Here is an 18,991-nt window from a genome sequence, read left to right on the forward strand (position 1 = left end):
AATATTCTCAAACATTTTTGTCGTCGTTGTACCATCTATCTTCTTTGGTCTGGTTCTGGGAATGAAGAGAGAGAGAGAGAGAGAGAGAGAGAGAGATGGGAGAAGGAGAGAGAGAGAGAGAGAGAGAGAGAACGAACAAAAAAAGAAAAGACAGACGAGTTTGGGTCTGTCAATTTTGACACTAAGAATTGGAATGTCAAATCCTACGCATATCTGTCGGAGTGAATTCATCTTTCATTTGTAACCGTTGGGCATTCTATGTGGCAAAATGACCACTCCAATGGAGATGGTCTCAGACTTCAGGGTGGGAAAGTAGTGGGAAGCTTCCATTATGGCTTTGCCTTGTGTGGCAATCCTTCCTCTCTATGACCTGATTGATATGCACCATTTTTATGTAACTTGTTTGATAGACTTGGGAGAGAGCAATACTTGACCTTGTGCTCCTGAGTCTGATGATTCTGACCATTTCTAAGCATCATTTGGATTTTGGAGAGCCGTAAGTTTTAGGAGAGATGATCTCATTTCCAAGAGGAAGTTTGGACGAGACACTCATGAAGGTATGACACTCATGTGATATAACATGGTCGACGTATTAATTCGAATAAAGAGGGAAAACTAGTTGAAGGAGCCAGATTTAGAGTGAATGTTTTTTGAATGGTTACGCAGTGGAATGTGAGATGTATAATTTAAAAGAAAATTAATACATTAATGCACTAAACTATGAATATGTAATGTGTGTGTGTGTGTGTTTGTCTTGCACTTAAAACTAAATATACTCAAATTAAGACGATTATCACCACTTAGGGATGTCAAAAATCCCCTTCGGATAGGGTACCTATAGGGTATTCGATCCTAATGGGGAGAAATTTAGGGGAAATCGGGTAACGGGGATGGAGATCCCCAGTATTTGAATTCTAAAATCGGGTACAGGGCGGGGATGATATTTTGATTCCCATCCCCATACCCATACCCACCCAATAAGAATTATCTGAAATATATATATATATATATAGGGGTCGTGACCACTTACCCGATTTTAGGCTAAGAGTTTTTTAACCTCATTTACCCAATCTAACAACTATTGACAGTTTTGACCTTATTTTAATTATTAAATTACAATCACCTCTCTCTCTCTCTCTCTCTCTCTCTCTCTCACACACACACACACACACACACACACACACACCCACACATCTGCTTCCTCACCCAGACCACCGTCGTCAAGCCCTAGGCCTAGTAGTTTCCATCACCGCCGGCTACCAATGGGAATTTCTCGGCCATCACCGCCGCACTCCATCGTCATGCTCGTCTCCTGCAACAAGCTCGGCGATTTCTCGATCTCATAATTGGATTAGACTACTCGTTGGGGTCGTAGAAGGAGAGAAAGGAGAGTCCAGAGATGGCGCCGCTAGGATTCGGATCAGGCCTGGACGGCTAGGCCAGAGTTGTTGGTGGTGTCGGCGTCGAACCAGAGGACGGGGACTTGTGGCGGAGGTGGCAGTTGGAAGGATTGGTTGAGAAAAAGTCCCGGCTGGGGGGGTTGCTGAAGCTTGCTCCGATTTGGTGCATAGACCAAATTTCTGGGTGGCCTTTTTTTTTTTTTTTTTTTTTGAGAATGAGATAGTCTTCTTCTGTTTCTACATCTCTGAAGTGTTCCAAGATAGAGGTGTTGGCAACAATTGATGGAGGTGTCGGTCTGTTTTCACCGCCTCCTTGAAAACCTGAAACAAAACAAATAAAAAAATTACTGGGGGGCAATAAAATGTTTATTAGGGCAATAATAAGATTATTGGAGGGCAATAATAAAATTATTTATTTGGATAAACCTCCGAAAGCTTTCAAAATTCAAAACATCTTCATTTTTCACTAATTATTTATCCCTAATAAACTTGTTATTGAGGACCAATAATATGTTTATTGGGGGGCAATAATATGATTACTGGGTATTATTGGGGGGTAATAAAATCAGACGCCAGAATCCGGTCACCGGTCTCGGTAGCCGGATTCGGAATTCCGGTCACCGGTCCCGGTAGCCGGATTCGAAATTCCGGTCACCGATCATCGGAGTCCGCAGTCGGCCACCGGAGTTCGGCAATGTCTCCTATCCTATCACTTCTCTCTCTAAGTGACAAAGAAGGAGAGGGCAAAATTGTCCCAAAAATAAATAAAAAAGAATTAAAAAAAACTTAATTAGGTAATAGAGAAATAATATCTTAGACTGTTTGGATAAGTGGACATTTCGCCCCCCCCCCCCCACACACACATTTGATATTATTTATAAATAAATATTTATGTAAACTTCATCTTTTTGTCAATATTTAAATTCTGTTAATAAATATGTTAAAAAAAGAAGATTTTTTTAATAAAATATCTTTATCAACATGTTAATTTTCCTTGATTGAAATAAGAAATTTATTTTATTTTGATGTTTGATTATATCTTCATCTTTTACAATCCATAATTATTTGTATAAATTTTTATATAATAAATTAGTAATACTGTTAACGGGGATTGAGGCGGGTACGGAGACCTAATCCCCAATGGGGACAGGGACGGGAAATCTCCAATATCTTATTACAGGGATTGGGGAGGGTAAGGGAATTGAGAATGAAGTCGGGTATGAGGATGATAATTTAATCCCCTTACCCTACCCTTCCCATTGCCATCCCGTTACCACTGCAAGTAGTCTAGTGGTTCTTGTCTAGTTGGGTGTGCTCCCCAACCTAAGTTCGAATCCTGAAACTGTCAAAGTGGCCAGACACTGTGCTGCAATGTACAGTTGGAACATTTCACATGCGTCCAAGGGGTTTACCTTAGGTATAGAAAGCTTTTGAGTTTCCCTTGACAAAATTAAAAAAAAAATAAAATAAAAAAATAAAGACGATTATCATCGAGAGAGAGATACGTGAGTAATGAGGAGGGTCCGGAAATCAGACCAAAAAGAAAAAGAAAAAGAGGAGGGTCCGGATTGGATTTGCTGCTAAAAACCAGATCTTTACACGGTTTTTTTTCTTTTCTTTTTCGATAAGTACTTTACACGTTAATCTCATACTTGACAAGGCTCCGCTGCAAAAATTTCTAAAAGACTACATTGACACGCATATCACCAGCGGACTAGTTCAGGAGGTATAACACATTAATGAATTCAATCCAGTGTCAGACACATCAATGACCAAAAACCTGAGACACCAAGAAGACTACAATGACTACTGCTCACTGTAATCCTCAGCTTACACCTCTTCAAGTTCTTCATCAATTGTAGCTGATGGGTCTACCTCTTGTGGCTTAATATAACCATACTTTCTGAGAACCCATAAATTCAAACGAATGACATTCCCTATGAAAACAACCGACATCAAACACAACCATGTCAAAACTGATATCTCTGTGACCTGTTTCAAGACGGGTTCCAAATTCTTAGGGGACAAGTGACGGAGCGAGAGAAAGTAAGTTGAGACTTGCGTAGTGATGGCAATCCACATTATGATCATTTGTATCCACATCCACTTCCGTTTTTTTATAGGCAGCCCACTAACAAGAAGAAGAATTATGCTGAGGGATGAGAGGAAAGTGATTGAGTTAAAAATCATGAATATACCATACTCTTCTGCCTTATTAGTGGCCATGATAGATGTTCCTACGGTGTGAGGCTTATCAACTGGGTTACCATTCTCGTCTACTTGGAGGTCATCTTGCCAAACACCTCCAGGTGGGGTTATTGCAGCTTGGAAGGCTACAGTTGCAAGGAGTGACGCCACCACCATCAATGAATCTCTCTTCCTGCCAAGCCACTCAGTAGGCTTCTGATTCACCTCCGGTTTGTTAGACTCACTCTCTTTTGAGGATACTGTAGAGCCTAGGTGCCTCATTGTCTGGCCTTCACCACTAGTGGATACTACTGACGTTGCACGTCTTGTCATCGTCCTTTTCCCATTCGAAGACACTACACGTCTTGTTATCTGAGGTTCTTTTTTCGGAACCCATCCATGCTCAATTGAACGCATGTCCTTTGCCCTTTGTGCCCCAACCTCTCTAAGAGAATTCTCAATCTCCATGTCCTTCAAATCTCTAGGACTCTGCAGTAGAATCTCTAATGCAGTAGAGCCATTCAAATTCAAAGCATTCACATTCACTCCAGTACTGGTCAGCAAATACTTGATGATCTGCACAAATCCAACACACCAATGCGTAAACAAAAATGCAACTAACCATACAAATCAATTATCAATCCCTCTAAATTACCTTCCAAATGCTGCATTTTCAATGCTTGCGATATAAATTCCATTGAAGACGTAAACTTTCGTTGACAAAATTGATTATGCAAAAACTCCTCATCAACTATATGCAAATTTCATATTCTCCAAATCCAAATTTCATAAAGGACTAATCTTTAGCTACACAAGCATTCATTTCTATAGATACAAATTGCAAGAACCCAAAAATCATACCTCAACTTGCTTCTTGGCCACAGCAATATGCAAAATGGTGTTACCATTCCCATCCTTCAAATTCACAAGCTGATCATCTTTTCCAATACACTCCACCAAAACCCTTAAACCCTCCAGCCTGTGACTCCCCACACACAAATGCATCACACTCTCCCCTCTATCGGTCAACGCCCGAGTCGACTCAGTCCTGGCTCGGACCAACTCCCCCACCACCTCAACTCTTCCCTTAACAGCCGCCACGTGGAGCGCCGTCCTCCCATCCTGGTTCCTCACCAAACACGCCGCCGAGTCCGCCCATATCAGCTCCCTCAGGACCTCCACGTGTCCCTTGGCCGCCGCCAGGTGGAGCGGGGTCGACCCGCGCGAGTCCAACTCGGTGGCGAAATCGGGCTTGCGGCTCAGTAGCGCTTTTACCAAGTCCAAATGGCCCAACATTGAAGCTATATGAAGCGGGGTTTCAGACAAGGATGAAACTAAAGCCCTGTCTAACACAAGTGGGTCTTGTTGGATCAGATCATTGAGCTTCTTCACGCTTCCTTCCATGGCTACATCTGAGAGCTTCTTCTCCATGTTTGCTCTTCTGGGTTTCTGTAAAGTCGTCTGCTTTGATGGTTTCAGAGCTTTGGAGACATCATCTGTTGAGAATAAAGATTTGGGTTTTGGGTGGTGGATCTGGTACTGTGAAAGCAACTTGGGGAATAAAAGAAAGGGTTTTCGTGGCCAAAGGAGTTTGACCCAACTGAGCCAAAGTCGCAGGGACTTGATAATTTGATTATTTCAGTAAGAGAAGAGAAGAAAATCGAAATGCTTTGCTTTGTTCAGACTCCAGGGTGGGACAGTGGTGGGAACCTTGGAAGCTTCCATTCTGGCTTTGCCTTGTGCGGGAGTCCTACCTTCATATGACCCGATTGATAGGGGAATTTATATTTGACCCGATTGAAATGGGCTACTTCATGTAAGTATGTAACTTGTTTGATAGACTAGGCAGAAAGCAATAGCTGACCTTGTGATCTGAGTCTCGAGGTTCGTAGAAAATTAGAAGCATCATTTGGATTTTGGAGAGTCAAAAGTTTTAAGGTGAGATGATCTTATTTCCAAGAGGATGTTTGGATGAGACACTCAATGGTGATATGACATGGTCAACCTCTCAATTCGAATGAAGAGGAAAAACTAGTTGAGATTTAAAGTAAAAATATATTTTTTTTTTTAGAAGGGAAAGAAAATTACAACTTAAAAGCTCATACTACAATCAGAACTAAACTGATCAAAATTAAAAGCAGACAAGGCAGAGAACGGCAACTTTTTGGACCAAGTGATAGGAGTAGAAGATCTATGACCCATATTTGTAACAGCATCAGCAACGAAGTTGGCTTCCCTAGGAACATAAGAGAAGGAAATAGCTTCGAAATTGCTAGCCAGACTCAGGATGTCTTTCACAAGAGTACGAAGACACCAAGGAGGAGCACAATTTTTGTTGATAGAGTCTATAATTAACTTGGAGTCACCTTCAACATAAAGCCTTCGACAATTAAGGAGGAGGGCATGATAAAGACCATCACGAACAACACTTCCTTCAGCAATGGGGACAAAAGCATGACCAATAGCTCTCGCACCAGCAAAAAGGGGGGAACCATCATGATCCCTGATAACAAAACCAGCAGCTGCTTTCTTATTGTTGACAACAGAACCATCGAAATTGAGCTTGGCGAAGCCAGCAGGAGGAGGAAGCCAGCGAATAACTTGAGAGGTAGGGGCATGACCCTTGAAACGGCAAGGGTTATTCCTTTTGTAATTCTCACCCCAATGGATGCCGCATCATGAACCACCATGTTAGGAAGAGAGGGAGAATGTCTGAAGATGAGGTTATTCCTTGCCTCCCAAATTTTCCAGCAAAGAAGGAGAAGATTTTCAGTAGCAGACTTTTGGTAATCCTTCCTGAACCAGGAAAGAAACCATTCTTCAAAGTTTTGGAATTCTATATTGGTAATGCCAGCAGAGCGCCAAACATTTGCAGCACAGGGGCAGGAGAAGAAAAGGTGGTTTAAGTCCTCATCCCCTGAGCTGCAAAAGGCACACAAGGAATCATAATTAGTAGAATAACGAGCAAGTCTTGCCCTGGTTTTCAATCTTCCCCCAGCTAAGAGCTAAGAGAAAATCTTGAACTTAGGAGGAATGTTAAGTCTCCAAATTTCATTCAAAATTTTAACCCTCGAATGGGGAACAACCGAATCACATTGAAGCCAAGTGGCTGATTTAACAGAAAAAATACCGCTGGAGGTCGGCCCCCAAACAAATTCATCCCTAGAGTCCAAAGCAGGAAGAGGAATACTTAAAATAGAGTTAACTGTATCATGATCAAGGAAAACAGAAAGTTTATTAACATTCCAACAACCATTAACAATATAATCACTAACATTCTCATCAATATCAATAGAAATTCTATTAATAGGCGAAATAAGATTGATCAAAGGGAAAGAAAAGGCCCAGTTGAAAGTCCAGAATTTGATGTCAATACCATTACCAACAATTCAGCGCATACCTTGAATTAAAAGATCTCTATTATCAAGAATACCTTTCCAGGCCATAGAATGGTTGGCCTGCTTATTTTGCATGAAAAAAGCATGTTTTCTTAAGTATTTCCTACGAACAATATCCACCCACCAGTTATCATGATCAGAGATCACTTTTTGAAGGAAGCCGCTGGCCGAATTCCAAGACCACCTAAGGATTTAGGTTGATAAATTTGGTTCCAAGCAACTGGGGGGGAATGACAATCCCTACCCCAGAAGAAAGATCTAGTTTCTTTATCAATGGCTTTAGTAACTTTTGGAGGGCAATTAAAGCAAGACATAACATGGTTTGGCATTCCAGCAATATTAGATTTTATAAGAGTAAGCTTGCCCGCTCTAGAAAGGGTGGCCTTTTTCCAACCACTGAGCTTAATTGAGATCTTCAAAAGTAATTTTTTAGCATTCAAGGGGTCTTTCCAGACAACAATATTATGGATCCCTAGATATTTACCAATTGAAACCTTGTGTTGAATTCCCAAAATACTTGTAATATCAGATTTAGTACTATTAGAGATCTTAGAGGAATAGAAAATAGAAGACTTATCTAAGTTGATCTTCTGCCCTGATGCTTGGGAAAAATGGAGGAGAATTCTGGAGATGTTATGAGCTGCCTTGTTGGACGCTCTGGCAAAAATTAAACAATCATCAGCAAACATAAGATTGGATATTCTATGTCCCCAAGGGGAGGAGAGAATGCCAACATGATTCTTAGAGTTAGAAGCAGCGTGATTTAAATGTCTAATAAGAGGTTCCATGCAGAGAATAAAAATATAGGGAGAGAGAGGATCTCCCTGACGAATACCCCTAGAAGGAGCAAAATGACCTTCTTGCTTGCCATTAATAAGAATGGAAAAAGTAACAGAAGAAATGCATTCCAGTATTAAGTTGATCCATTTAACATCAAACCCAAATCTGTGTAAACACAGTTTAATATAATTCCAATCCAAATAATCATAGGCCTTTTCCAAATCTAGCTTAATAGCCATGGAGCCAGAAGTAGCCTTCTTTCTATTGAAAGAAGAAAATAATTCATGAGCAATGAGGATATTATCAACAATAGATCTTCCAGGAGCAAAAGCTCCTTGGTTTCTTGATATGCACTTAACCAGGAGAGGTTTTAATCTAGTAAAAATATATTTTGAATGGTTATGTAATAGAAGAAAACGTATATTCAAAAAAAATAAAATAAAATAATAATAATAATAATACATTAATCATTAATGCACTAAACTATAATGTGTAATATGTGTTTTTCTTGCACTTAAAGCTAAATATACTCAAATTAAGACGATTATCATGAGAGAGAGATGTGAGTAATTAATCTGATGATGAGGAGAGCCAGAATGGTCACACTAATCAGTTACATGATCAAATGATTTTGCTTATAGCAGCAAAGTACCATAAGGCAAGCTGCAGAGGCAGAGCACAACCCTCATCATCAAGATCCCTCTGAACGCTTTCATCAACAAATCTCTGATCCTGCAGCTTCTCCAAATGCTTTCCCTCTTCTCCATCAATCGCGTTTAATATAATATCATGATGATTCTCAATTCTATCAGGAAACATGTGAAAAACACCACACATTTTTATGTGGGTTTTCACAAATGTATGTTCTAGTGCTGTCATGTGTGTTCCATCCCTGCTTGGTTAAGCACCCCCTTTGATTAATCGAACCCTGAACTGAAATTCAAAAAGGCATATAAGCTTTTGGATGTCACCAGCTACGGCTACCTAGCAATTAACTTTCTGATGGATCGATATTCGATATCCAAACTGCATGCATTGGAACATGGATTGCTTCTTTATATTTATGATATAAAGCTTGTAAGCCCGGGCCATTGTAATACAATCAATAGCAGAAGTTGGTGATCGATCGAATAACTATATCTTGATCAGAAACAATTTAGAAATAGAGAGCAAAATATCTGACCTCATCTTCAATCTATACTAACGTACAGTTGGCCAATTTTGGTTAAGGATCATGTTAGTTGGATCCAAATAGTCCGTCTTAGTTCAAAATATATGGCTGATTATTCTGTTCTGCTAATGCCTCTGTCATTATTATTTTGCATTGCTCAGATATTGTGGTGATCGAATTGCCTTTGCGCACTACCAACTCAAAATTAGCCAATTAGCTAGGCATTACATGCAAAATGTGAATTTGCCAATTCAAAATGAGGTGTCACTTCATCTACCAACAAATCAATTAGTACATGTGATAATTAACACTCAAAACTTACCATTAATAATGCTGATATGGTTTCTGTTTACAATTCTGTGTGAGAAGGTACCCCCTGAGAAAACAAATGACGTACAGCAATGAAATCAGATGGTATATTCAACTTATACATAGTTAATAACTTGTGCAGGAAGTTTTCAATGAAGACCGCGTTGGGCCGTTGGCGGAAATCATATTCTCTTATACTTGAAGCTGTGATTGTTCTCCCCCGCCCAACTTCTTCAGGAACTATGTAGTCGGGGTCTTCAGTACAGTATCTTCATCTTCTGGTAAGTTGCTGTCAAGCAAAGAGGACCAGTTTAAATCATTATCTTCTTCCAAGTAGTACTTCAAGTATCTTTCCATGCCATCAACGACCTTCTCGATCACTCAATGTTTGTAGTAGTTGATGGTCCAATACTTCATAGTCCCCGCATAGTTTGAAAGCCATCTTGTTAGATATATAAAAGGGTAGCTATAAATCCTACAATGCGTACAAGTCACCTGTAATTTCAGAATTATTGGCATTTTTCATAAATCAGCTGTGTGAGAGAACTAAAACGACATCCGGGGTTTTCATTCAAAGCTTAATACGATCAATTTTTGTCCCACTTTCGTACTGGTGGTGAGTAACAATGCCATCATGCCAACTCTGATTTTGAAAAAAAAAAAACTGTCTTAATTTGAGTTTCTTGCCTCACTACGGGATCAAATTATTCGAGGATTAAGATGGTGGGAGTGTAACACGCTTCGGATTTTTCACTGAATAGTTTCATGTTTTGTACTTACACGTATAACTTTAAACAAATCCAACGTACCAATCCTTTAAGATAGTGACAAAAATTTGGAATTAGGGAGAGTTGTATACTATAAATAACAAACATTTTCCAAATGAAGAGAATGTGCTGAAACGATGGAGGAAAATCACTTCCATGGTACTTTTGGTATCAACATTGGGCTGCATTGCGCTTATGAATTCGAGTTATAGTGCGAGCAGAAGATACTCCATCTTCCTCTCATTCACTAGAGCTCTCTCAAATTCGTCCATATCTGCAGTTAACACTAAATCAAGGCCTCTCTATCAGCGTTTGTTGGCAAAAGAATTTCCCAGATACTATGCATTCGTTTTTTGGGCGATTAACTGGTACACTGGTTGTCAAAGCCAAACCCATATAAGATTCTGGTACACTGGTTGTAAAAGCCAAACCCATATAAGATTTCGAAGGTTTTGCAGAACACTATAAGAGGGTGTGTCCGAAGAAAAGAATCCCTTTGGCTCAGAAAAGAAGAGAATAGCAACATGTACTCGTTAAACCTAGCAAAAATTGCAAGAACACATGTATTTAGTTGATCTAAAAACTGCACACGATTAGATCATAAAGACTGAAGTTTGAAATTGGATAGAAGATAATTTAGTGCACAAGGCATTTGTCAGAACAAGTAACAGGTTGAAACAACACTAAGCCGGTTTACAATCATATTAAACACCCAAGTTCAGATCCTTCAAATCACCAAACACTAATATAACCAAGAACAAAGTACTAACTTGAAAGTTGTTCCACCACTGCTCACATGCAGATAACTCTAAATAGTTAGCTTGATCTATCCAACATGACTTAATTACGACTAATCCACCTTCTTGCAAGATCAAGGCCGCATTCTCTTGTTGCTGCATGCAGGGCACTTGTAATGCTTGATGTGCTCAGCTCTGGCAGGAGTTATCTTCACGCATTTTCCATGGAACCACTTCTCACAAATGTCGCAACAAATCCAGAATTCATCTGCAGCATAGCTCTCCCCACAGGAACCACACATAGTTTCCCCATGCTCCTCATCATCTTCCTCATCCAGTCCCTCATCCTCGTCCTTTGGCAGCATTTTTGAATATTTGCCTGGTTCAGAGCCTCGCTGTTCCCAAGAAAAAGGATAGGTATTAGTAACATGTATATAAGGGAATGTATGAATAGAATGATGATCATCATTACTAAGCCACATAACACAAAGCATTAGGGACTAACCTAGAAACAATTAAATGTTCAAGGTAACCACTACCTCATGGCAGCTGAAGAGTTATAAACCAGCTTCTATAGTAGTTAGCTTTCCCCAATTACATTCATGTTAAGCCACTCAATGAAGAAATAGTGAATTTAAATGTTAGGCAATAAACAAATTCGAGTTTCATTAATGGGTACACCCACAAATAAGTTCAAGTCCATGTATATCATATTAGATTTGGTATTTCTTGCACGCTTTTACACTAGGAACGCGTACACACACTCAAAGATAAGTTAAATTATACTGGACTTGAAATTTATTCATGGAATGGTTGTAAATAAAATATCTGCTTCAAATTTGGTATGTGGATCATTAACAGCGTACATGCAATAGTAAGACTGGAGAAGGTAAGACATAACCAATCATATTAGACTAAGCTACCCAATAAGCAAAACTTCTAATCCCTTCATGCATATTTTACTCATTTGGTTATTCTGTTATGCACACTAAAATATCAAATCATGTAGGTGAATGGTTGACTATAACAGAGCAGCTTGAAAGTTTTGTGTGCATCATCAGAAATTAGAGAATAAAATCCAAGATTGGTGATAATAATATCCTATAATAGCAGTGAAAAACTCAATACTAAACTAGTGGGAATTGGTCTTGTAACTAGCGAGAACTAAAATATGGAGTTCTTTAACACATACCTTTTACACTAGTGGCGAAAATAAAATCCTAGAATAATATAGTAAGTGGTGAAAATAACTATATATATATATATATATATATATATATATATATATATATAAACTATGGCAATTCATCCTGTCTTACACACCACACACATAGAGAGACTAATAAAAGCGCACTCAAGATAGAACACCCAATTACCAATTAACTTGTAGGTCCAGGTTTCCTGATTGATAAAACCAATCAATATGACTAAAGTCAAGAACAAAGTTTTTACCCCTCTAGAGCTTGACTTTGGCTTATGGATGCTGTTATTTGAAACTGCTGACTTCTCCATCGCCTGTTTCTTCACAGAGCCCGTCACAATCTCAAATACTGATGGCAGATCATTTATCATAGTGAAGAGACGTTTCCTGCATCAAAATGCTCATTTCAGACAGCTGGTGATTTATTGAATCCCAACCTATTACTCATTTAAAGCCCTATCACACAATACTTTGTTCAGCCAAAACCCTTTTTTTTTTTTTTTTGCTTTTTCTATGTTAATTTTCAAACAAAATATCTGTGTTTTATTAATTGCAAGATTCGAGTGTCTAATGACTATTTAAACCTAGAATATACAGGCATAACATTTAATTGAGAATGAATTGCAGAAGCTTAATCTTATCGGGTATTTCATTTAATGTGCTTGGGTAATTCCAGCAATTCTAACAACTTTGTTATATTTGGATGTGGCTTATGGATTTGACAACATTAATTTACAAAGAGATAATAAATGAGACAAGATCAACAAATAAAACCAAAAGCAGCTCACCAACAAGCAACAACATTCTTTTCATGCCAACAATAATAAAAGCATCAGATAACAGCATGAAGGAAAATAGAGATACCTGTCAGCCCTGTCAAAACCGAATCTGGCACCAAAATAGAAAGCCACTCCAAGTAACCATGCATCACTGTGAACTGCAACCAGAGACAACCAGTCCTTTTCTTTCATCCCATCTCTGGCAAAGTTGATGCCCAAAGCAGGTTCAGGAAGCTCTGGAGGAACTTCCTCAGCAGGTAGATTAACTTCCCACTCTTCATTAGGCAGTCCATACAAACAAAGATTCTCCTTCTCTGAACATGCACCAATTAGTTAAAACACAAAGTATCCCTTGCAACCATCGAGATGACACACACAATCTAAGACACTTCCAGATTTTTAATCTATTTCAAAGTATAGCAAAAGCAAAAATAAAATAAAACAATGCAAGAGCATAACATGCGACTGTCAACTGGAAATGTTGCACAGGCAATACATACACTAACCCACAAAACCAATGTATTTTGTAGAGTACCAACTGCAAACTTTGATAAAAACTAATATGAGCCAAATTACTGCAGTGTAAACCTTAATGACATTGTACCCAGACACACACGGAGCTCCTAATTCTCAAGACTACTACAGGAAAGTACAACAACTCGGTTTGGCAGTTACCCTAAATTCAGTAAAGAGGGGGCAGTTAACCAATCCAATGCATCTAAGTCAACTATACATCCACGAAAAGAGTAGCATGACTTTTTTCAAAAACAATGGCAAAAATAATACTGCAGAACCTCATTCAAAAGTTGTTACCGGCATGTATCTACTGCAGTAAAGGATCGATTCCGCAGAACACAAGAAATATGAACACATCAGGCAAAACTCATCAAGATATAAAAAAGAGCGGACCGAAAAAGCGTTTGGAAAGTTAGCAGAGCTCGTTATGCAATTACACACCAAAGTATAAGCCCCAAAACTAGAAGAGTAAAAAAAAAAAAAAACTGTTATATAATGTCGGTACAATATTCTAGTATTAGGACAAAAAATTTGACTCCAAATAGAATAAAAACAGAAAAATAAATTAAATTCTCAAAATGATAGAGAAAAGGGAGAGAGAATTTTTCTTTTGTGTGAAGAAAAGCAAGAAAAATTAAACAGAAACCTTCACATACACCCAAAAATACTGTAACTTTTTTTTTTTTTTTTTTTTACTTTTTCCAGATTTTCAGAAAACGCCTTTGTGCAGGTTTAAAGCTGAAGCATGACCATTTCACTGTGCAATTTTAAACCAAAAAAAAAAAAACAGAAAGCAGAGAAACCTCACCAGGATCGCATTGCTCGTAAAATTCACCAACATCTGCACCGAGGAAGAAGACAAAAAAAAAAAAAGGCAAAAAACGTTAGCAGCAAAAATTTAAAAATCCAAAGTCAAATTTTCCAAAAAAAAAAAAGTGAGAGAGAGAGACAGAGACCGGTGGTGAGAGCTTTGACTATGCCGGCTCTCCGGCACTTGAAGTCCCTGAAAACCTCTTCAACGGTGCGCGGGCTGAGCTGCGGCGCCGTGGCTGCTCCTGGTCCTTCCATGACCCCCTCACACTCTCAGAGCTACTCAGGAGTAGAATGGTAAATAAGCAACTAATTAACCGTATTTATGGAGATAGGGACGACGGCCAAGGCTTAAAACGCAAAGAGAGAGAGAGAGAGAGAGAACCCAGAGGCTTTCAGTAGCAGAGAGTCTGAGGAGAGAGAAAGAAGGATTTGAGGGAGGATTTTAAAGGGAGGGAAAAAAATAAAAAAAAATAAAAAAGGATATAAATGAAAGGAATTTTTTTTCCTTTGTTGGAAGTTGTTGTCATTTTGGTGACGTGGCGGGGGAAAGACAGAAACTTTTTGCCTGTGAGGGTTTATTTGCGGAATTGAAAGGGTTATCAAATGGAGTTTTTTTGGTGAGGGGAGGAAAAGGGAGGATGGTGAATGCTGAGGAAAATGGGACTGCAGTTTTTTTTTGAAATCGTGGTCCACACCAGATAGACAGTGTCTCCTGTATAGAGAATGTGATGGGGTCCCGTATTAGATGTAGGATTAGATCTCTCGTACCACACGTGTCATGATTTGGAACCACTCGTCTTGGGGCGGAGCTGGCTTCTCCGCCTCCACGGTGGTGCTCCCCGGTGATCAGCGGCGGGGCGCCGTGAGCCTATTGACATGTTGAAATGGACTTTGAAAATCGAAGTGGCACTGGGTTCATCGCATGTATATTGAGTTTAGTTGGAGTTCATAATTTTTAAATTGACTAATATGCCATCACTAAACACACATAATTGCGAGACCCGTGACAACTAGCTGTTTAAGGCTTAAACCCGCTCTGCTTTTGTCTCCAGCGGTCAAATTGGGGTTTTCCTTTTCTGGTTGAAGGGAGCTGGATTAGGTGGTAAGACCGAGGACAATGTTCGAAACATTAACAAGAATGGGTTGGTGTTGACGAATGTTCAGGCTATTTGTTCTTGATTTGTTTTGGGAACATATTCCAGACAAATTTGGCTTATTTTTTGGTCGAAAGAGACCTGCGAGAGGAACAAGAATACAATTCCAGTGTAGGCACAGGATAAGTACTTGATTAGACAAGTGCAAGAAGAAATATGAAGGATCTCGAGCTTGATCAGATAATGTAGGCTAAACAAGCACATAATCTCATTGCTGAATACACAAAACACTAGAAACTTGCATGTCTTACCGTAATATCGAGCAGTAAAACCTAATCGACTACACAGAGCTTTAAATGACTTGGAATCTCAAACTAACCATTTTAGAGCATTGTCCTAGAGCACCACAATAACTGAGAAACAAGAAGTCCAGTGCTAAACTCCACATATATATTTTGCAAGAGATCTTATTTCATACAATTGGGGGTTAGTTAGTGCAGGGGCAGATTAGGTTTCGACTGTGTATGTCAGAAGCCATATAGTATTATCCAAGGCATTCACATTCGTCTGCATCCTTCTGAATTTTGTAAACAACAAAAAATCTTTTACAGGGGAAACCTGAACAGGTGGTGCAGGCGGGTCTTGGCAGAGCGACTCCTCAAATAGAGCTTTTAAGTGCTGCAGCTTCAAAAAAAGGTAAAAAAAAAACGTTGAGTCCTGCGGGGAGCCAATGATATATTCTCGGAGAAGTCTAAAATCCACCCAATCACTAAGCCACCACATCTGAGAGTGGAGAAAGATGTATTAAGCATCAAGAAGCATAAAAAAAGGAAAGCAAGAGAGTAGTAATAAGTTTGTGTGCTTGCAACCAGTTCTAACAGTAACCATTTAACATCCAAAAAGAAAACTTCAGAAGACTTGACGTGCATACGTGATATAGTGGTAATGCCTCATCAATATCCTTTCTATCGCCATTAATTCTTAGACAAACAAAACTCACTGGTATCATTCTTTGATGATTCATCATCTTGTCCCTCTGGAACATGCTTTTTAAGAAACTCTTTGATTGTTCTCCAATAATGATCACCACCAGAGAGCCAAGTATCCATATGCATACCGTCAGGAAATTCCACAAAAAAACATTGCCTATTATGAGCAGCTGCTTTAGCATACAGCATTTGCATGTGGATCGGGGGAATCATCTCATCTTGCAAACCAGAGAGAAATATGATCGGCTGCTTAACCTGCATTTAAGATTGTCAAATATGAGGCATAAGTAAATCTGGGAGTTCAGAAAGCGACACAATGTTTAAGAAATGGCAAAACCGAAGTGACTCACACCATCGTGTTGATTTTGATGCATTACAACTTATACGTACAAACGGGTTTTTGCATCCCCAAAAGAGATATCTGATTATTAGAATTAACATTGCTGAACTGCTATTTACCTTAGAAAGTGCATGATGGTTTTAATAAATAAATGCAAACCTAGCTATTCCATTCAGATATTCTGAACATGAGGTGGGTAGCAGAGATGCAGAAAACTGGAAAAGGTGACAAATAAATGTCTGGCATAGGATTTCCCCTTTTCAAATGTTTATTTGCAGGGTGAACACAAAATTCTACCACCATGTAAACTCACCTCACCAATGACATCGATTGTACTCCAAGGAGAACGTACGAGGAAATTAAGGATTTTAGGACCTTTGAAAGCACTGCCTCCGATAAAATACTTCAGGAAGGGCAGCAAAACTCCAGCCATGTCCAAAATGGATGTGAAGGTGTTTTCAAGAATCAGTGCAGCAACCTGCAATACATAAACACAAAGGAAAAAAAAAAACTGTCTAAGCCTACCAACTCAATTTATGGGGACGTTCAACCTGGCAGCAAAATTTCCAAATTTTGAAGAATAAAAGGATCATATACTGTGACTAGTAATACAGAATTAGCAAGTTTGGAATTTTGCAAGAAAAGCAGAAACTCACTGCAAACATATTATGAGTGAAGATGTCATAAAGGTGACTAAAAATTATTCATGAGAAAAGGTTGCTTAAAAAATTGAAATTTGGCATTGTATTGTCGAATAAGAGAAGTGAAACAAACAGCTCAAAATTCAAAACATTGCATGTCTGTGTTGGGTGTTGAGAATTCACTATCCATCTCAACCCCCTCGTTTGCTCGTATAATAAATGCAAAAACATAAAGTTGCAAAAGAATTATTTGAGAGATACCTTATCGGGGTTGTTTTTAGCAACCACAGATCCAACTGCACCCCCAAGCGACCTTCCAAAGACAACTATTCTAGATGTGTCAATGTCAGTCCTCTGAGAAAGATGATCCAACGCAGCCTAACGGAAAAAGAAGTACGCAGTAAACAAACAGCACCACTACATAAAAAATATGTAATCAATCATCTCTTAACCAGAAAACATACCTGAGCATCTTTAGTAATTCCATGTTGAGAAGGAAATCCCTCACTTGCTCCATAACTGTGTATGTCATAGAACATTTGCATTTAGAGACTATCAGTATGCATATACTAGCCTTTTTTTCTTTCAACCTCATTTTATCAACCCAATGAAGCTACTGATAAGAAAACAAAAGGACCAGAGATAAACATAGCAGGAACCTACCCTCGATATGAGAGCATAAACACGTTGCACTGCAACTTTTGCAACATTATGCGGACCATTTCAAGACGATGCGCAATATCTGCAGGTAATTAGTCAAGGCCAACAAAGCATACCAGAATCCAATCAACTAGATGTAAACTACAATCTAAAATCACCAACTCAAGTAATGCTAATGTTTCGCAATTAAAGTAATAAAGTCGAAAATTCTGCAGACTAGGATACTTCCAGCATTCTCTTGGAAAAACAAAAGCGTTGGACCTGCAAAGCAATCAAAACAACAATTTGAGCACAAAGAACAAACCGAAAAATTCACAAGCTGGACCAAAAAACTGTCTAGTGTAATCCTAATTCCACAGAATCTGTGGCGAATTACATGAGAAATGAACGAAAATTACTGTACTAATAGATGCATTTAGTCTATACAAAGCTACAGTCAACAAAATCAAATCCAGTAGTGAGAAACAGAAGCAGCATCAAATCAATAACAATCTAAATTCAGTTCAGCAATTGCCCTAAGCTCTACAGCTACCTAAACCCTAACTCACTCACTAAACTCAGAACCGAATTCAGCACTATTCAAGCTAAAACCAAAACAGAGAATAAAACAAACGAATCGGGTCAAAAATTCGGATCGGACCTCGGCAGTCGGGGAAGAGCTTGATGAACCAGGCGTGGAGGCGAACGCCGTCCGGGGATCGGAGCCAAACGTCCTCGTAAGTGAGCCGGAGACGGGCCGGGGTTATAGGGTAGGACTTGGTGAGGCCCGGTAAGACCGGCACGTAGACCAGTCGCTCCTGCAGCGCCACCAGCAGCGCCATGCCGGCGACGACAAGGCCTCCGACGCCGTACAGCAACACACTCACGTACGACACCATGGCTTTGCTTCTTCTTCTTCTTCTTTCTCTCTCTCTCTCTCTCTCTCTGCCTCCTCTTCTCTTTGGAGCCTAGAAGTTTTTATTTCAGTTTTTTTTTTTTTTTTTTTTGGTTAAGCGAGAATTTAATTTTCCGTGTCTATTTAGGCTGGAAAGTGAAAAAGAAAAATGCCGTGAGACTTTAAAATCTGGGTTAATATTTCCAGGTGTGATTTATCGAAGATGGGCCCCTTTAATCTAATTCAATATTTCCACCCGGTCCAGGTGGACGGGTTCTGAACTTCTGGGTTCTATGATAAATTGAAAATTATAGGTAAAGGTTTAAAAGATCGAT

General features: G+C 39.2%; 3 protein-coding genes across 7 annotated transcripts; all 3 read right to left on the bottom strand.

The window, feature by feature from the left end:
- Positions 1–2,973: 2,973 nt before the first annotated feature.
- On the bottom strand, positions 2,974–5,328 carry LOC112186745 (ankyrin repeat-containing protein At5g02620). The gene is made up of 2 exons (XM_024325246.2): positions 4,449–5,328; positions 2,974–4,163 (listed from the first exon to the last, which is right to left on the bottom strand). Exons 1-2 carry the CDS (start codon positions 5,016–5,018, stop codon positions 3,231–3,233), a joined length of 1,503 nt encoding a protein of 500 aa, XP_024181014.1. The 5' UTR covers positions 5,019–5,328; the 3' UTR covers positions 2,974–3,230.
- A 5,280-nt stretch (positions 5,329–10,608) lies between these two features.
- LOC112189284 (PHD finger protein ALFIN-LIKE 4) lies at positions 10,609–14,313 on the bottom strand. The gene is made up of 5 exons (XM_024328587.2): positions 14,202–14,313; positions 14,054–14,086; positions 12,815–13,043; positions 12,202–12,337; positions 10,609–11,144 (listed from the first exon to the last, which is right to left on the bottom strand). Exons 1-5 carry the CDS (start codon positions 14,311–14,313, stop codon positions 10,884–10,886), a joined length of 771 nt encoding a protein of 256 aa, XP_024184355.1. The 3' UTR covers positions 10,609–10,883.
- A 1,085-nt stretch (positions 14,314–15,398) lies between these two features.
- LOC112189282 (alpha/beta hydrolase domain-containing protein WAV2) lies at positions 15,399–18,772 on the bottom strand. 5 transcript variants are annotated; one of them, XM_024328585.2, is made up of 8 exons: positions 18,423–18,772; positions 18,008–18,043; positions 17,786–17,864; positions 17,587–17,641; positions 17,384–17,500; positions 16,795–16,959; positions 16,153–16,396; positions 15,399–15,830 (listed from the first exon to the last, which is right to left on the bottom strand). In XM_024328585.2, the coding sequence occupies exons 1-8, from the start codon at positions 18,658–18,660 to the stop codon at positions 15,811–15,813; spliced, it is 954 nt and encodes a 317-aa protein (XP_024184353.1). In that variant the 5' UTR covers positions 18,661–18,772; the 3' UTR covers positions 15,399–15,810. The 5 variants fall into 5 exon arrangements, with proteins under 5 accessions (XP_024184353.1, XP_024184351.1, XP_024184354.1 ...); XM_024328583.2 differs by having other exon boundaries at positions 15,399–15,836; XM_024328586.2 differs by having other exon boundaries at positions 15,399–15,935.
- Positions 18,773–18,991: the final 219 nt, after the last annotated feature.

The sequence above is a fragment of the Rosa chinensis genome, chromosome 2, assembly GCF_002994745.2.
Source record: "Rosa chinensis cultivar Old Blush chromosome 2, RchiOBHm-V2, whole genome shotgun sequence".
Classification (NCBI taxonomy): domain Eukaryota; kingdom Viridiplantae; phylum Streptophyta; class Magnoliopsida; order Rosales; family Rosaceae; genus Rosa; species Rosa chinensis.